The sequence below is a fragment of the Pavona decussata genome, unplaced genomic scaffold (genome assembly GCF_977016875.1).
Source record: "Pavona decussata unplaced genomic scaffold, jaPavDecu1.1 SCAFFOLD_140, whole genome shotgun sequence".
Classification (NCBI taxonomy): domain Eukaryota; kingdom Metazoa; phylum Cnidaria; class Anthozoa; order Scleractinia; family Agariciidae; genus Pavona; species Pavona decussata.
Genome location: NW_028145553.1, coordinates 2501793 through 2520000, shown reverse-complemented (window position 1 = coordinate 2520000; position 18208 = coordinate 2501793). Strand labels below are relative to the sequence as shown.

The window sequence follows — 18208 nt, the reverse complement described above, 5'->3', positions numbered from 1 at the left end:
ACAACTTTATCACCGATAGTTGCCACCTTACTTTTCTGAGATGGTGACCTGTTTCATTTTCTTCTTCATCTTCAAATGATTCGTCCTCCACGAACGATTCAACCGCGCAAACGAACGCCAGACAAACTCCCAGAACCAAAGCGACTCTCATGTTGCCTATATAATGCAAGAACCAAGCGGGTATAATTAACAACATGGAGGCTCTTTTATCCCAGCTTATCCTTTTTACCGAAAGCTGTTCTATCACACAGTTAATGTAGGGTAAACAACTTTTCCGTCTATGATGAAGCGTGAAGCTGAAAAACTATATAGTGCCAAACACAATTCAAATAAACTTAAGTGAAGCTTTCTTTGGAGATAATTGAGGCAGAGAAATAAGAAAATTTAATCACGTATGATGGAAAAAAGTATCATTCTTATTATAAGCTTGATTATTATTAGCGATTAGTGAATTATTGATCAGTGGTTGACAGGAAAACAATTTTAAGGATGTTGATCCGGGACACATCAGTTTAATTTTTCCACGTTTTTAAATTAATTGTTCTACTATAAAATATATTTTTAGTTTCACCTTGAAAAACGTTAATCAGCTGATTGAATCGATTAAAGTCCTTAAATGGAAGACTAACAATTGACGCAGATGGTTAATTTCCTTGACGTTTTGTTACGATTCGGTTGGCCAGTGCAGTGAATTTCTAGTGTTGTTTAATGGCTTTTTGCTGTTAATCTACTTAACTTATACAGCTTCAAAGAGAAAAACTTGTTCTCCCCTGTTTTGTAGACAAAATTTGACTGGCATACAACCACTTATTTAATGATCACTCTTTCCGAATCACGATCGAGATGATCGTTAGGGATCATATTAGTCGTTCTGTTTAGCCTCTTTTTCAAAGGAAGGCCTTGTACGAAGCCAAGAGTTACCATTTACATGGAAATTGAATCATTTTTGTGAGTAGTTTTGAACAATCCTCACTCTCAGGTTTTGTGAGACATGTAGGAGGCAATTTAGAATTAAGTGTATATGCCTCAGGGTTATTACTTGGGCCACCTAAGGCACCCAAGTTATAAACTCGGTTTTGTTCGTAGCCGTCAAAAATGCAATATGGCTCTAATGCGCGTGTGCTAAGTGTTGGACGAGACTCAGGCCGCCCACTGTATCTGTCGATGGATCGCGAACGTGCCAAAGTTTAAGTTACCTTTCTGTTAAAAGGTATGGGTGCGTACCAATATTCATAAACTTTGCAGGTAATATTTTTTGATGAGTAAGAAAGTGTTCTCGAATAGCGGTGTTAAGGACGGTGCCTACTATTGTTACTGCGCTTACGTTCTGCGCATCTCGAGATACTCGGATTTCCTTTGGGTGGTGCCTGCTAATACAGGGATATTTTTGCGCGGTTTAAAACTATATAGAGAAAATAGAACTTAGCAAACGCTTTTGGTATCTAGAAAGAAAATTGGGGGTAACCATGCATTTTTCAGAGATAATTAAGCTTCAATTTAAGAAAAAATCCCATTCATTGCTTTATATTTTGGCACTTTTTAGAGATATTATTGCTTAATTATCTCTGAAAAAAGCGTGGCTACCCCCAATTTTCGTTTTGGATTCCAGTAAGCATTGCTAAGATCTGCTTTTCCAGCATAGTCATAAACCGCAAAAAAATACTTCGGTATTAGTAGGCACCGTCCTTAATTTTATGGAAAGTAAAGGATGATTTGAGCCGTTACGAAATGTGATTCACCCAAGTGACCAATGGACGAAATTAAAAATCTACAGGGCTGTCTAGCCGGGTGACATGTTAAATGCGGCAATGTGTCGATGAAACAGTAGTACTTAAGCAATGATTTGCGACTTGAAACCGTAAGTAGAGTTATTTAATCTGTTTGCTTTGGTGGCAGAGATGACCACGTGACTATGCTTATACTTCATTTGCCGCTCGCTGTTTTCAGGTTCATAGAAAAAATTTTAAGTTTTGCATTAGCATCAGTGGTAAGAATTGTTGTGCACTATTTTCGCTATTGCTTGTTTTTTTATGAATTGAAGTTAGTTACTGAAAATAATTTTTGGCTTTCCTCTGTCAATCGCGATATTCATTATGGGTTTTCCTGTTTTTTTTTGTTTTTTTTGTTTTTTTGTTTTTTTTAGTTTTAGGTGAAGTCAAAGTATAGATTAATTCGAATGTTACTTAGCCAGAAGCATTGCTTCAAATATCACATGCTGTTACTAAGTATTATCTCTGACTTATCGCTAAGCTTTTTTGGCATGATGTAAATTCGTTCGTCTTAAAGTTTTAGCCCGCATTAATTAGCCTTAGCTGTTGCGATATCCCTGTCCATGCATTTACTGTTACTTTCAGTTTCTGTTATGTCATTACTTTTTTGCGATGTCTATTGGACAAAGCTAATTTAGTACTTTCTCAATCTAGAAAAACGAAACGATCTCAGGAAAAAATAACAAAGCTAAATTTATTTAACGGCAAAAAAAACAGATGATCTAAAAACAATTCCTGAAGAGGATAAAAATCTTTTATAAAATACTATATGCAACTGGAAATGCTGATCGTATTAACTTCGAGTTTGATCTATTCTTCAACAACAAACTGTTAACGCCACTAAATGAAGATCAATCTAACATATGCAAAGGGGTGCAAACAGATCAAGAGTGTTGCAAGGCCTTGAAAGATATGGACAATGGTAAAACGCCCGGTACGGACGGTTTTTTAAGTAAATTTAACAAATACTTCTGAGATATTAATCGAGATGTTGCCGGTTGCAAGTTTGGAAAAGGCCAAGTATCAATCATCAATAATCAATCCGTTCCATACCTGAAGTTAATTAATCGATTGATGGAAAGTACGAATCCCTTCGACGTCTTGCTGTAGAAGACTGCTTGGCCGAATGTTCAGGGCGCTCATTGGATTTTCTAGGTTGAATGTTGACCCAAGCCTGGAATTCAAATACATTTAAATCACACGCCATAGCCGATTTTAGCAAAACCATGAACCATACACACACACGCACACTACATACTCGAATTGGAGAGTACCTGAGAGCTAAATAAATGTCTTTGGGTAGAATTAAAAAGAAATACAAAAACCAACAAAAAAGGATAATAAATAAATTGTAAAATAGAATACGAGAAGTCTAAATAAAACTGATACACTAAATTTTCGTTGTTTTAACTATTTGGATTAGTTAAACCTATATTTTTGCTTTTTCCAGCAAACGTTTATATCGGAAAGAGTGTTTAAAATCTAAGTTTTTTGTTGAAAAGGTACAAGTACAGTGACATTCAAGTGTGCTAAACATTCGATATGATTGACGCCTATTTTTGGTTAATAATTTTCCGGGTGCCGCCATTTTGGATTTAATGACATCATGCGGTTGCCGCTATCAGTAAGTAGAGGTTCTTTTGTGTGAAACAATTGAGCATTCGCATTACGTTTTGAAATCGGAGATGGAGGCACCCGGGAAAATTAAAATTAAAATTAAAAAAAGCGATAGTCAACACAAAAATATTATTTCCATGTTTTCCAACGAAAGTTGAAATAAAATCGTATTTTCAACAATTTAACGTTGATTTGTGTTAAGGGTGGAGGTTTCCTTCAAACAATGTTTCCCATGAGACCTGTCTATTAATCCCTTACAAAAAATTGAATTAATTGTTAATCTTATAAAAAATATGATTAAGGAAGGAAATCCTGTGATAAGGTAACTCTCGATTTTTCTTCCCTTTTTCTCCGAGACTCCTAAATTGTAATGGACAAACAAGTCAATGTGTTTATACTTTACTACTTAACGACTCACCGCACCACCAGAGGATGGGACGTATGGTGGCGCCACCATCTCCTTCTCTAGGTCCTCCCAAGATACAGTGCGAAAAAAGGGATCCTCGCGTATTCTTGGAAAAAAGCCTTTTTCGTATCCTAGCCTCAGCGGTGGACTTCTGTCCAACAGCTGCAACAGAGAGTTTTATAATACCAGTATTATCAAAACCAACAACAACAGCATTTTCCCTTGGTTGATCTATTTTGGAAACTTATCCCCGTCTTCCAAAAATAAATGGCTTACATATTCTAAGGTACGCTACATACGCTACTCAACACTATTTAAATAAATAATGCCTTTGAATTGTAATATATATGGACGTATATAGCTCTAATAAAAATCCTGTAGATCTAAAGTCATTTGTACAATCTTAATATTATTTATATGAAATACAAGGTTATAACAATTGTTGTCGTTACTATTAACTCTATAAGTGCAGACGCTTTATGGAATGTGTAGGGTCTGGGTACTAAAACAACAACAACAAACATTTGTTACTCTCTCCGCCTCGATAAGCATTTGACTTACTTGTGTTAGGCAGTCCTCTGCTCTGCTGGTGAGATGGTCTGGATAGTCCACCGCTGAGTATAAAATGGCCCTCTCTGTTTCGTCTTCCTCCTCGGCGTAAAATGGGTACTATAATAAAAATTAGTGTATGTGATTCGTGGTAAGATAAGTCCTTGGGTAACTGAAATAAAATGTCTTTTCAATGTTTTAATAGAGTGGGAATATGAATCCTATTTTAAAAACTTTATGCGGCCTCTTTTCAAGGTCTCGTTTTGCTTATGTAGTAAGCCGAGCTCCATCAGAGACTCGGGACCTAATATAAAGGCGCGGGAGGCATCCTGGTGGTGTCTTCCAGTCCATTTTAATTGTTGACGTCAAATTCGACCTAAGTTCCGAGGACGACTGGGAACAAGATTGAGAAAAATGAATTTTAACGATTCCTAACAGTTACAGAGGTACATAGCCAAAATAATCAAAACTCCATGCCAGGAAAAATGCTTGTGGAATTATCGCAGTTTAAACTTAGCAGTTAGAAGCGTTGAACATCTTCTCTATGAATCTGTAAAAAATATTAAAGGACACTATCTGGTGCAGGTGATGTAAGAAATTTACACTATAATAATAGCTATTCAAACCTCGCCTGTCAGCATGCGGTATAACATGACCCCAAAGGACCACCAATCGACGCTCTGGTCGTAGGGTTGTTCTTCAAGCATCTGCAATTAAAGTCTGAGTGTAACTGATCAATACATCATTTGTACGCGCAGTGTGATTGGTGATTATCACATGAGTGACGTCATTTCGTGACGTGACTTGCGTGCTTGATCGGAGTACAGAATCCAATTACCGATGAAAAAAAGTTTTGCAAGCATGTTTTTACTTTTAAAATAGTTGTAAACAAAACTTATGAACTCTAATTCAGGGCAAACAAAGTCTCGGTATTCTTAAAGTGACAGTTCGTTCTTTGGATCTACCATCTCAATTATGTCTGCCCTAAGCGTTTCGAAAAGACATTTATTATCGTCTCTGGTGAACGTGCCATTGAAACCGAAAGACAGTGCTGTAAGGTGCAAATCACAAGTCCTGTCAAAGGCTCCGGGGTAGACATATATGATACACGATCTTTGGAACGGACAATGTCAAAAAATGCCCTTCTTATACCCAGAGAGACGGAGAAAACGCAGTGGTGTGATAGTTGTAGCGTAGTAATTTCCATTGGACGGTCGGAAGATTGGAAGATCGGAGGGTCGGGCGGTGGTTGGAGGGTACTTCGTTTCTTTAGACAAGAAACTTTAATTTGCTCAACATTATCTCTCTTCACCACGGTGTACATCGACAACTCAGGCCCCCCTTCCCCTCATCAATGTTGTTCGGCCGCTGGGAAAAAGCCTGTGTCATCGTCCAGCATTAAAGGCAACTTTCAGAGAGGGGAAAGGGGGAAGTGAAGGTTTGCCAATCGTCAGAAGGTGTTTTCCTTGGGAGAAACTGAAATACGTGCGCAAACTTCGCATTTTCTTAACTAGTTTTGTCCACGATTGTATTTGATTCATTCTGAGACAGAAACTGGGTTAATTTCCTCCCATGTGGTTCACTTAGGTTTGCAGTACGACTTTACCAGAGATTGCAACTGCTGGAATTCACAAAAAAGTTTTGTTTCTCAACATTGTACACAACGTTGCCTTCCAGGGCGCAAAATGTGTCAATTATGATACACGATTTTCTTTCTCAGTGGCGTAAATTTGGAACGCAAAATCCCTTGAGTTGAACTCGAAGTCCTTAATTTTTTCAACTCCAAATTCCTTGAAAAAATCTCAACAGCGTACTGCTTTAATGTTATGTTTTCACAGGCAGACAGAGTTTTGTGATCACCCTCTGGTAAAAAAAAGTTGTTGAAATGCAAACGGAATGGCCTTGAAAAAAATCCGAAACCTCGTAAGCTTACCTCTGGGGCCATGTAGTACGTTGTGCCGCAAATGCCTGTTGTTTTTTCTTTCTTTAGAAGTTTCGACAAACCAAAGTCTGCAACTCTGATGTGCCCTTTGTCGTTAATTAGTGTATTCTCCAACTTCAAATCTCTGGTTAGACAAGTATCAAAGAGGTGGGCATAAACATAAATAGGCTATCAGCTATTACATACATTTTTTACTGCTGACTAGAGATGTTAGGGACCTTAATATAAAAGGTTTTCCTCTTAAACCGCAAACCTCAAACGTAGACCAGCAGTACAGTTCAGAGTTTGCCAAATGTACATAATCCTGGCTTAGGATTAAAGGTTTCTTTTACCTGTGGGATACTCGCACAAAAAGCAAGATGGCGGCTGCACAGAGGATAATATCGATGCATGCACTAATGAAGTTGCTTATTATTATAATCTCGCAACTGAATCAAACAAACCTCTCATTTATCAAGATAGCGTTTAAACGTGGCGTTACAGTATTAAAACTTGCGAAAAACTCTGCCTAATTCACCAGCCTCCAGCCAGTGTCCATGAGGTTGAAACCTGAACCTCAAAAACCAAACTGGACGGCAGGATTGAAGAAACTTTTTGAAGTTTGAGGTTTGCGGAAAACGAGGAATAACCTCAATCTTAAGGTCCCTATCTAGAATTACGATTACGGGAATGGCAAAGAGCAGAAATGACCACATGACCACGTTTACTCGTACAATTTTTTTACCCTCTGGTCTATTTTCACTTCCCAAGCGAACCTGAGTAGTTTTACTTTGCCTTCGTAACAAAATGAAAAAAACAATTGAAAACCACGAACAATTGCCTTATGTGAAGTGTTCCTAGTTTTAACAAAGTTCTATTGGCATTAGCATATCGCTGTTGGGCATTGAATTTTATGTAATATGTTAAACACGAGCAAGAGAGTTACATTAGAATTCAAAACGCCCGGAAGTGGCAGCCGAGATTTCTAAATAAACGTCTTTCGTCTGTTTGATATAGCTTGTCAAACCATTGATAATTCTTGGAGAAATTAAAAGCAAAAAATCCCCAAAAATGCTAAAAGACCATTTCCGATATATTAAAATTCTAGCTTGGCTATGATGATTGGGGGAATAAGAGAGTTCAGAAATGCATAATTAATTTATTTTCTTTTATTTCCCTAAGCCTCGTAGGCAAGCTAGAACTTGAATATATCGGTACTGGTCTATTAAGATCACACTTCCAAGCCTCATTCGCGGTAGAAATTTTCTTTCCTTTCATTTCTTAAAAGTTTAATGAGTTTGAGAAGTTGATAGATTGATTTCTTCCATTGAACATCAAAAAGCCTTGTGGGTAAAAGGACAACCAAGGAAATAATTTGTTGTCAAGAATCTACTTTACCGGTGAATGATGCCCTCTGCGTGAAGAAACTCCAGCGCCAATATAATCTCACATGCATAAAATCTGAAAAAGTAGAAATATATGTTACATTCGGTGTTATGTTATACTAATTTTGCCTGTTAGTAAAACGAGAGGAATCTACAAATGTACTTTTAAGACTTAATCAGTCTTTGTACATACTTCGCTGGAGTTTCTTCAAATCTTCTCCGGGCCATAACCAAATCCTCCAGGTCGCCACCTGGCATAAACTCCAACACCAGAAAAACATTGTTCTAGAAAAAATTATAAAAATCCAGCAGCCATGAGTTCTGTTTTGAAAAAGAAAAACATTATTTTACGGAAATATTATAAAACTCCGGTTTCCTTAGTTCAGTGACGCTCTCATCAGAAACTGTAAGTCCCATGTAAGCTGCGGCTTTCGGGTTAAAAAAAATTAACTTTGTCAACATTTTAAAGAAAGAATTGGCCTTAAGATGTGAACATTAAGAACCTGTAGTATGAACTTTTTGTTTCCTATGTGACAGCTTTAAACAGGCAGTGTATGCGGTTTGACTACAAAAGTTCGGAAATGACTATCAAATGCGTGATCTGTTGCACTGAATAAAATCAAAGTTGCTTCAGAAGTGTCAATTCCAGTGTTTTTTACCGATAACATGACAGGAGGAGCTAATGGGATGACCTCAGAGGTGAGTTTGCAAGAACTAGAATTCGAGTTAGCGGGGTAAATTTCGATTAAGGGAAACAAAATTTAGTTCGAATTCGAGTTAGCGAGGAATTCGAGTTATCCGAGTTTAATTGAATTAAAAGTAGGGTCAATCCAAGGGAAATGGGACTTAGGCGTCGTCCACACGTATCCGGAAATTTGTGAAAACGCAAATTTTTTTTTACGAATAAGGCTTGCGTCCACACGTATCCAGCGTATTTTCCGGCCGTATCCGGAAATTTTTGAAAACGCTCTCCAGAGTGGAAATAATTTTATCCGATACGAATACGTATGCGTGTGGACGGTCGTATCCGGAAATTTTTGAATACGCTTTCGTCATTCACTTGGATCCAGTCTTCACGGCGAGCATTATAAACAAACATGGCGTACAGCAAGCCGGGTTGTAGCTTCTTTGTTAGTTGCTCTGATTTCTAGTTTGATATCAGATATCATGCGTTCAGATAAATACAGCTGTGATAAATTTACACAACCAATACATTAGAGATCGACAGGATGTTTTGAGGTTGTTATTCTGGATTCGACCAAGAAGGACAAGCGCATAGTGGGACAATTTCATCAGTGGCACAACGCCCGAAGAAGAATGGAGAGAGAATTTTAGAACTGCGAACTAGAGCAAATCAGAAAATTTCCGGATACAATCGGATACGTGTGGACGGCTGAAAACGATTCGAATACGCTGCGTGTGGACGCGAAAATTTTCGCATCCGCAAAAAAATATTTGCGGAAAAAAAAATTTCCGGATACGTGTGGACATGGCCTTAGTTCGAGTTACCGGGGTCCTGCTGTATATTTAAACCACGAAGTAACAGTTATTTTGCCTTGATAGTGATAGAACTAACATTGAAACGTCGTTGAACATTAGTTTTAATTTTTCTGCTAAAGCTAAATGATTGCCAGTAATACTCTCCGGCAAAAGTCGAGATCACAAAGCGTTAACTGTGTGAAATGAACACTCTGTAAGTTTAAAACTGAACTTCAGTATAAGACTCTTTTTCAATGGTCTTTACAATCAGTAACTCATTGGATAAAGACCTGAAATGCAAAATGAAGTTAAATGTCATCGATAAAAAACATGCGACTTTTATCTTTATGATTGAAACTAATTACGTCTACATTACCTTGACGGAAAAAGACCAGCACAACTTGGTAGCAAATGTTGTTTTGCTCGCAATTTGAAGAACTTTAATTTCGTTTTTGGCCATTTTTTTTCCGCAGCTACTTTTCAAAACCTTGACCGCATACGGCTTGTCGTCTTTTCTATTTATAAATAGGTGTACCTATCATGAGAAGCAAACACATTTTAGAAGTAAACTCAAAAACATCTTTATTGGCTCTAAGCTGTCCCGTTTTTTTTTTTTTTTTTGTACTGAAATCGGTTGGTAGTTACTCGGATCAGACTTATTATCCTTCTTGTGTTCAGGGAAAATTTTCCTGCACTTTTCTACTCCGATGTTAAGGTACCAGTTAACACAGATTTTGTAAACATTTTGCAGAGAGATTCCACAAGATCAGGCGCTGCAACTTTTAAACGTTTTGATGAAATACAGTCAAGCCCGACCACTTTCTCTGTTTAGCGAGAGTTTGGGGTCTCGATAATGGTATTTTTTGTTCCTGTCTTTGTTCTCAACAAATATTTTTTTTCAAATCAATTGTTGTGCGGTAAAGCAGAGACGAGTTTCAATCCCACCTCAGTAAAATGTTAATTAAGTTCAAACATAATTTCAGATGACTTGGAAACTATCAGAAAAATATCAGTGTTTACGCACTATGCAAGAGTAAAAGTAGACACTGAATTTAATTAAAGCTGCAGTTTTTTCTTTTGCTGGGCAAAGATGTGGAACACCATCCCCGTTCATATAAGAACTGCTCCGACTCTCTTTGCTTTTAAACAACATGTAGGTAGCCTGGCTCTTATTTAAATACTATATACGGTCCATTAATCCTTCTATTTTAACTAATGAGTAACTTGTATTAGTTTGCACGGGGCTTTTCAAAGGAATCATTGAAGTCGTTATATGTTTTATGCTATAGAAAGAAAGTACCATTATCTTTATCAGAAACGGAAATTTGGATTGCTGATAGTAAGAAAAAAAATGGAAATATCGTGCTATTGTTAGAAAATGTCCTTACCTGGCCAAACCCTCCTTCTCCCAAAATTTTAACAAATTCAAATTGCCGAAGTTTTGCAGGCCAGCATACGTCTTCCAACCCAATCTGTAAAGTAAATTATTCAAAGCTGATGAGTTGTCACTATACCATCGCCTGTTTAGGTATCACTGATACTGAGATTATAGCTCGTGTTCACAATATTTTATGTTTGACACCCCTATTTGTTTGGTCGTCATGAAGGTAATATGGCTTGCAGTTGGAAGACATATTTATTATATTAAATGTACTGTTTTGTAGGGAATTCAACCATAAAGTAAAATGGTAGTTGACAACGTCAAATTCATTTATTTTTATGTAAGAAGATATGACCAATCAGAAGTTGTGACGTCACTCGTTTTCTTTCGTGACACTTCGAGCTTAATATTTCGCAATTCCTTTGTTTGCCCGTTCCGCTTTTAACAAAATTAACCGTTAACTTTTAATGATGGCTTTGGCCAAGAAAACAATAAAAGGCCAACATTCATCGAGTTAAAGATTCCTGTTCTTGCAATTGACCGATGAAGCTGTCGAGAAACGTTGTCCATACTCAAAGATAGACAAAGAGTGACCTAACCTTGTCGAGGTCTGTTTTGGTAATTGAAAAACAATAAGACACATCTTTAGCAAAAACCATCTCCAGAATTAGACTCTAATCTTAAAAGATTTCTGCGAGGAAAACGTCTGATGATGAACAGGGCCGTACCTAGGATTTATTGTCTTGGGGGGGAGGAGGGGCAAACTCCACACACCCCTCCGTCTGGGGTCGCCCGTACGTATACAGAAAGGGTCTCTAGTTGGAGTTTTTTGTTTCCAACCCTACACAGAAAGTTGTCTCTAAGGCCCGGTTCAGACGCCGAACTTTTCACGAGCCGAACCTTATACCTCGAATTAAGTACATGAAAAGTTCGGCGTCTGAATCAGTTGAGAACGGCTGTTTCAATTTGGAACGGCTCAGCCGTTCTTCCCGCCTGGCTCAGCCGGGAATTTCGGCTTTGGAACGGCTTTGATTCAGACGCCGAACTTTTCATGAGCCGAACCTAATGCATAAATTATTATAACGTATTTCAAATAAAAAAGTGAAAATAAAAAAAAACCCGCTAACATTTCGATTGGTTTTGCTTTAAGTAAATTAAGCTCGGCTAATTAAGTTCGGCGTCTGAATCAAAATTCGTGATTTGGGCCGACCTTAATTTGAATTAAGTTCGGCTCATGAAAAGTTCGGCGTCTGAACTGGGCCTAAGACCGTTTAAAGAAAATAAAACACACTGAATTCACATCGAAGGGAGATTTTTTCATTCAATTAGTTGATTTTTCTTGTGATTTCGGACCAATATAGATACAAGAAATAGCTCAGCAAACGTATACACTATGTTAGAAATAAAATTCAGTTTTTCTAGCGGAAGCAGCTGTCCCCGTTACCCACCCCCCCCCCCCCCCCCTCTCCTCCCCGCTACGTACAGCCGTGTCAGAGGAACAATTTTGTTAAAAGTGTCATCTCAAAACCCCAAGTAACATATGTACAGCGAGAGATCGAATGAAAAGCTTACTGAAGTCAATAAGTGTCTTAGTATACACCAAACTAATGGACGTGCGGACTCAGTGGTTCACGTTTTATTTTATTATTATAATTTTTTTTGGTGATAAGGAAAAGGAGAAGAAAAGAAACCACACGAGAACTGAAGCAGAACAAGGCAGCAAAGTGAATAATAAACGCTTTTAGAATTTGAGTTCAAGTGAAAAAAGTTCTCGATCTGATTCCAAACCATCCGTACCTGAAAATTCACATCAGTCATCAATATGAACGAGTGAAAAACAGTGATTAACTGTCTTAAACATACTGAAGAAGAACTTGAGACCATGCCTTTCGAAATATTAGAACAACATAAACACTTCTTTTGTAGTACATTTCTTGCAGTAAGATCAATGTATCAGTATTAGTTTCGAAGATTGCTTTCTATGTAGCTTCTGCTTTTATGCATCAAGTCTCTGGATCATACAGGGGTTTCTTAGGCTCTCACTTAGGCCGGTTGCTAGAGTGATCTCGGGTACCGAAGTTCCGATTGCATAAAACAAACCAGGCCAGCTGAGACATGTAGCTTTGCTTATTTAACATGTTCGTCTAATGGTTTCTTACCTTAGCCAAAGCCCTTCTTTTTCTCTGAACATGCCTCCTCCAGGTATCTTGGATTAAGCAAGCAGCGTTCTGTGACATCACATGTTAATGAACATTATAAAATTAGAAGTGATTATCATTGATTTTGAGGGACACAGAAGTATTTTTTTAACCTCTAATACGGTCATTTATGGACAGTTAAATAAACTGTGTCAAACAAACCGAAGAAGAAAGGCCGTCCCTTCCGAAATACTGGATCAATATGCACACTTCTGTTGTAGTACGTTTCTTGTAGGAAGATCAATGCATCAGTATTAGTTTTGAAGATTGGCCTCTACGTAGCTTCTGCTTTTATGCATCAAGTCTATGGATTATACAGCGGTTTTTTCGGCTCTCATTAAGGGCTGCGAGAGTGATCTCAGGCGCCCAGGTCCCAATTGAATAAAACATACTGGGCCAGCTGCAGCATGTAGCTTTGCTTATTGCATTTAACATGTTCGTCTAATTGTTTCTTACCTTAAATAAAGCCATTCTTCTTCTCTGAACATGCCTCCTCCAGGCATCTTGGATTAAGTGCGCAGCGTTCTGTTGAAAATGACAGCACATGTTAATGAACCTTTTAAAATTAGAAGTGATTACAATTGATTTTGGAGGACACAGAAGCATTTTTCTCACCTCTAATACGATCATTTATGGACAGTAATCAACTGTGTCAAACAAACTGAAGAAGAAAGGCCGTGCCTTTCGAAATATTGGATCAATATGAACACTTCTGTTGAAGTACGTTTCTTGCAGTAAGATCAGTGTATTGGTATTAGTTTTGAAGATTGGTTTCTATGTAACTTCTGCTTTTATGCATCAATTCTCTGGATCATATATGGGTTTCTTAGGCTCTCCCTAGGACTGCAAGAGTGATCTCAGGTGTCAAAGTCACGATTGCATAAAAACAAACCGGGCCAGCCGCAACATACAGCTTTGCTCATTGCATTTAACAGGTCCGTCTTATTGTTTCTTACCTTAAGCAAAGCCATTCTTTTTCTCTTAAAATGCGTCCTCCAGGCATTTTGGATTAAGCGGGCAGCGTTCTGTTGAATGTAACATCACATGTTAATGAACGTTGTAAAATAAGAAGTGATTATAATTGATTTTGAAGAATTCGCAACATGCAGCTTTGCTTATTGCATTTAACATGTTCGTCTCATTGTTTCTTACCTTAACCATAAGCATTCGTCTTCTCTGAACGTTCCTCCTCCAGGCATTTTGGATTAAGCGGGCAGCGTTCTGTTGAATGTAACATCACATTTTTATGAACCTTATAAAATCAGAAGTGATCATAATTGATTTTGAAGAACACAGAAGCATTTTTTTTCGCCCCTTATATGGCCATCTTTCTGGCTTTGTTAAGAGTGCTCCTTTTTGTTAAGCATAATGACACGTGTTATGACGTCAAAAGAACATAAATTAGTACGACTTGCATTTCTCTTAGGTTTCAGAAAGTAGAAAACAGCACTCCTGATACAGGGCGATTGGAAACGTTTATATCGTTTGCAATCGGCTTGCACCAGGAGTGCTGCTTTCTGTTAAGCACAATGTCACGTGTTACTTAGTGACACCAAAAGAACATAGATTACAATGAGTTTCATTTCCGGTCTCTTCGGTTTACTCTCTTTTCCCTTTATCAGCGCAATTTAACATTGTTTTTTTTCAAAGTTAAAACAATGGTAAGTTCTAGCATGACCACTTTTTGAACTTTGGAAGGTTTGGTATCGTTTCTTAGAGGTTTGGATTATGAGTACTTTATGTTAAACATACTCGTACATCTTATGACGTCATAGCAAAAATTACTTTGATTTTCATTATTTAAAGTTCAATAGTTTGCTTTGAAGTAAATTAGGCATTCATCTCATCTCTGACACTGCCCTCTCTCTGGAATTATGACATTCACAAAGCGTCCAGGCGGCATCGACTGCTGCGTCCCATCAGAAGACATATCACATGCTATGAGGCCATGAAAGTAAAATTGCTTTGTTTTTCATTGCTTAGAGACCTCGTCGTTTCTTATTCTGTCAAGGTAAATTTGTTAGGCTGTTTTCTTGTACGAATTTAAAATACTTTATATCTGTCTTATGTGGTTCTTTTTCCTCTCTGTTGGATATTGGTAACGTTCCCAATAAACTGCGCTTTCTGTTCTAAACAAGATTCTACTACTTACAACCCACACGTGATAGTGCCGTAGTAGGTCGTTACACTAAATTAATCGATATGTCATCAAATACCCGGGATCAAACAGTTAACCCTGTGAAATTAATTACAATCATCATGTACCATGACAAAGGATTAAGTCATGACAACTATAAGATAAGACAATCTGGACTATTGAGAGCGTGTCTATACAAGATACTCTGAGGTCTGGACAAAATGAGCTGAGAAAAAAGAGAGACGTAACGGTTAAATAAGGAAAGAAAAGCTGATTAGAAGCCATGCTCAACTCCGACTGGCTTTTCTAGCTTTAGATTTTCCTTGCCAGTTGATTTTTCTCTTTTTTTACAAAATGTATAATTATCGGCATTTAAAATTACCATCTTTTCAGTTTTCTATGTGATGTTGTTATCCGGTAGCCTAAAAAATGGCGTTCTTTTGAAAAATATGAGTGTATGTTTGTTTTACGATGAAATTTTTTGCAAATGCATTGACGATGATTCATGTAAAAACCCCAACGAAAGAGCTTCTTCTGTTGTTTAAATCACAATAATAATAACTAATTAATATTCACTGGCGAAAATTATGGGCGAAATTTCATAGGACTCGACTGTAGTCTCGGCCCCTCTCGGATCTGTAACAAGAAAAAACAAAGAAAAGGAAAGAAAAAGACGATATTGACTAATGCCCCATTTTCTTGCTCTGAGCAAAGTCAATAATCTATACACACATTTTCTGTTTTTCTGACGCCTTATAACTGGGTGATCGCCATCTAGCTTAGTTATTACTCTAGGGAACTTGAGCAGCGAAGACTGCGACGCCAACGAGAACATTACTTGAAAATATTAGTTCGCGTTACTTGCACTACTTCGTGATTATTTCAATTCGTTCAACTTGTGCAATGTTGCCGAAGTATCCAGGAACTAAAATAATAGGAAAGGCGGTCAAGTAAAGGTCGAGGAAAATGAAAAATTCACCGTCCTGTGCTCACGTTCTCTACAAAACCTTGAATTTGGTCATTTCACGTTGTTGTTTTGCTGAGAACGGCAAAGAAATGTAGCAAAACAAATAAAAAAATTGCAGAGCGATTGTTTTCTCTTATTTAACCTATTGTTTTGTTGCGTTGTCGTTGCCGTCGTCGTTGCTTAAGTTCCCTATTAATGTATCTGTGTGTTGAAACTAATAATAAATAAATAAATAAATAAATAATAAAAATCTAAGCAAACAAAGAAAACGGAAAACAATTAACATATTTCAATATTAAATACATATTTTACCTGAGAAATGTTCGAATCTTTCTCATCGCGGTTATCTTCAGAAATTTTTCTAGGCGAAGAAAAACATTCCGTTAACTTCTACAGCGAGCTGTACTTTTTTTTTCATAATACACCTTTGAACAAAACTATCGAAAAGTTTATTTTTGCGAAGTCTCTCATGTCGCATGTAAAAATAATTGCTTACGGATATAATTGCTTACGGAAAGTTTGTCAAAAAAAGTTATATCCATTCAAAGCTAAGCGCATTTTGTTTTTAAGGTATTTCCACAAGTTACGCGCGCTTAAGGATGCTCCACTAAACGACACAATGGCGTGTTGTCAAATTTATCCGATTGAAAAATGTTTACGTGTTTCAAATTTCATCAATAAACTTATTCCTTCTTGCGCAATTGAGTGTTTTCCAGAGAACGTTTCAGAGCTTCGGCAAAATAATTGTAACTTGTACGGAAGCAGTTGGTCTGCTTCGAGAGGATTTCTTAAGCCACAAATTTCTGTTTCTCATTGCAAAATGTGATTCTGTACGTAAACTCTGGAAAGTCACATAACTGCATGCAAAGTAAAACTCTCTTAAATTGCATGTTGAACGTTACTGTTATTTGATATTCTTCAGAAGTTTATTTTGTTTGGAAAAAGAAATGTGATAGCTTTAGCGGTCTTTAATTAACTGATGTGCAGGTGTCAAATTTGTTCAGTTTAAAAAAGTCTTTTCAGGGGTGTAATATTTTCTAAACAAGGAAAGAAACGTCAAAATGATTTTCACTCACCTTTTATCACCTGTAATCACCTTTTGAATAATATTATGAATGGCTATAAATGCCATCCAAAACGTCGGACACATTGTACAGTTCGTAGAGTATGAATCGAACTTTAAAAATTACGTCATAGTTAAAGAATTACATGCTCGCGCGGAATGAGTGGAATACTGAGCCTGCAATTTAATGATGATTGATTAAAGATTTTATGCGCGCCCGCAAATAGTAATAACAATAATAATAATAATAATAATAATAATATTTATAATAATAATAATAATAATAATAATAATAATAATAACAATAATATCAATAATAATAATAATAAAAATAATAATAATAATAATAATAATAATAATAATAATAATAACAATAACAATAACAATAACAATAACAATAACAATAACAATAACAATAATATTAATAATAATAATAATAGTTATAATAATAATGATAATAATAATAATAAAATAAAAAATATAAAGACCGATTGGAGACTCGGGCTGAAATTGGTCGTCGCCTGCATTCTGAAGACCTTTTACTTGGAAAATCCGCCAAGGAATATTTTTAAAATTAGTTATTAGAGAGATTTGCAATTACGTTTAGGACAAACGGCAGAATTGACCACGTGACCATGTTCATCCTTCATCTGCATTTCGCTTTTTTCAGTTTCCCAGTATAGTTGAGTTGAGAATGATGAATTATTCAATGGTGATACAAGCAAACTCGAAAAAAGGAAATCGGAGTGCCCCTATTAGGAGTAGGACATAGGACCTTCCGATTACTAGTTCGGATGCTCTATCACTGAGCTACTGGAGACTTGTGGGAGCCATTAAACTAGGTTCACGAGACAAACATCCTGCATACTGCTAGGATTTGAATGTCAACGTGTGTCATATGCGCAATGGAGTAAATGTGATGGTATATGTATTACGGCGAAAATAATGTCATGGGTGACAAATTACTCCTTAATTTTGGTGCGAAATTTCAGCGTTAATTTACAATTTCACATGTGAAATTACAAAATTGCTAAGACAACGTTTCCTATATAAAGAAGTTACGGCATTAAAAGACGCTGCAGAAAACCTAAATACTCGAAAGGGCACAATTGACTGGGTGACGGTTTTTGAGAACTGGTGTGATGAAAATGGCCTTGAGAAAAACCCTGGGACGGTTCGTCCTGAGCAATTGGATAAAGTACTCGAGCGGTTTTTTGCCTGTGTGTGTAAACAAGATGGAACCGACTACGAACCGGGGTCCTTAAAGTGATGTAAGCAGCTCTTGACGGCCACTTGAAACAAAAAGGTTATTCTTTTTCAATTATAAAGGACAGAG

At 37.0% G+C, this 18208-nt stretch overlaps 2 protein-coding genes across 3 annotated transcripts in view; both read right to left on the bottom strand.

The window, feature by feature from the left end:
* Positions 1-2820: 2820 nt before the first annotated feature.
* Positions 2821-16981, bottom strand: LOC146467006 (protein kinase C delta type-like). Of its 2 annotated transcripts, XM_085126510.1 has the most exons (15): positions 16886-16981; positions 16122-16170; positions 13858-13926; positions 13662-13730; positions 13162-13230; positions 12667-12735; positions 10515-10598; positions 9503-9661; positions 7841-7932; positions 7661-7723; positions 6275-6407; positions 4968-5048; positions 4354-4461; positions 3785-3954; positions 2821-2920 (listed from the first exon to the last, which is right to left on the bottom strand). In XM_085126510.1, exons 1-14 carry the CDS (start codon positions 16957-16959, stop codon positions 3793-3795), a joined length of 1281 nt encoding a protein of 426 aa, XP_084982636.1. In that variant the 5' UTR covers positions 16960-16981; the 3' UTR covers positions 2821-2920; positions 3785-3792. The 2 variants fall into 2 exon arrangements, with proteins under 2 accessions (XP_084982636.1, XP_084982637.1); XM_085126511.1 differs by lacking the exon at positions 13162-13230.
* LOC146467005 (protein kinase C delta type-like) overlaps positions 2822-18208 on the bottom strand; it is a 39472-nt gene continuing 24085 nt past the window's right edge. The window contains exon 15 of the mRNA XM_085126509.1: positions 2822-2943. Coding sequence (XP_084982635.1) covers positions 2833-2943 — 111 coding nt within the window. The 3' untranslated portion in view covers positions 2822-2832. The remainder of the gene's footprint in view (positions 2944-18208) is intronic.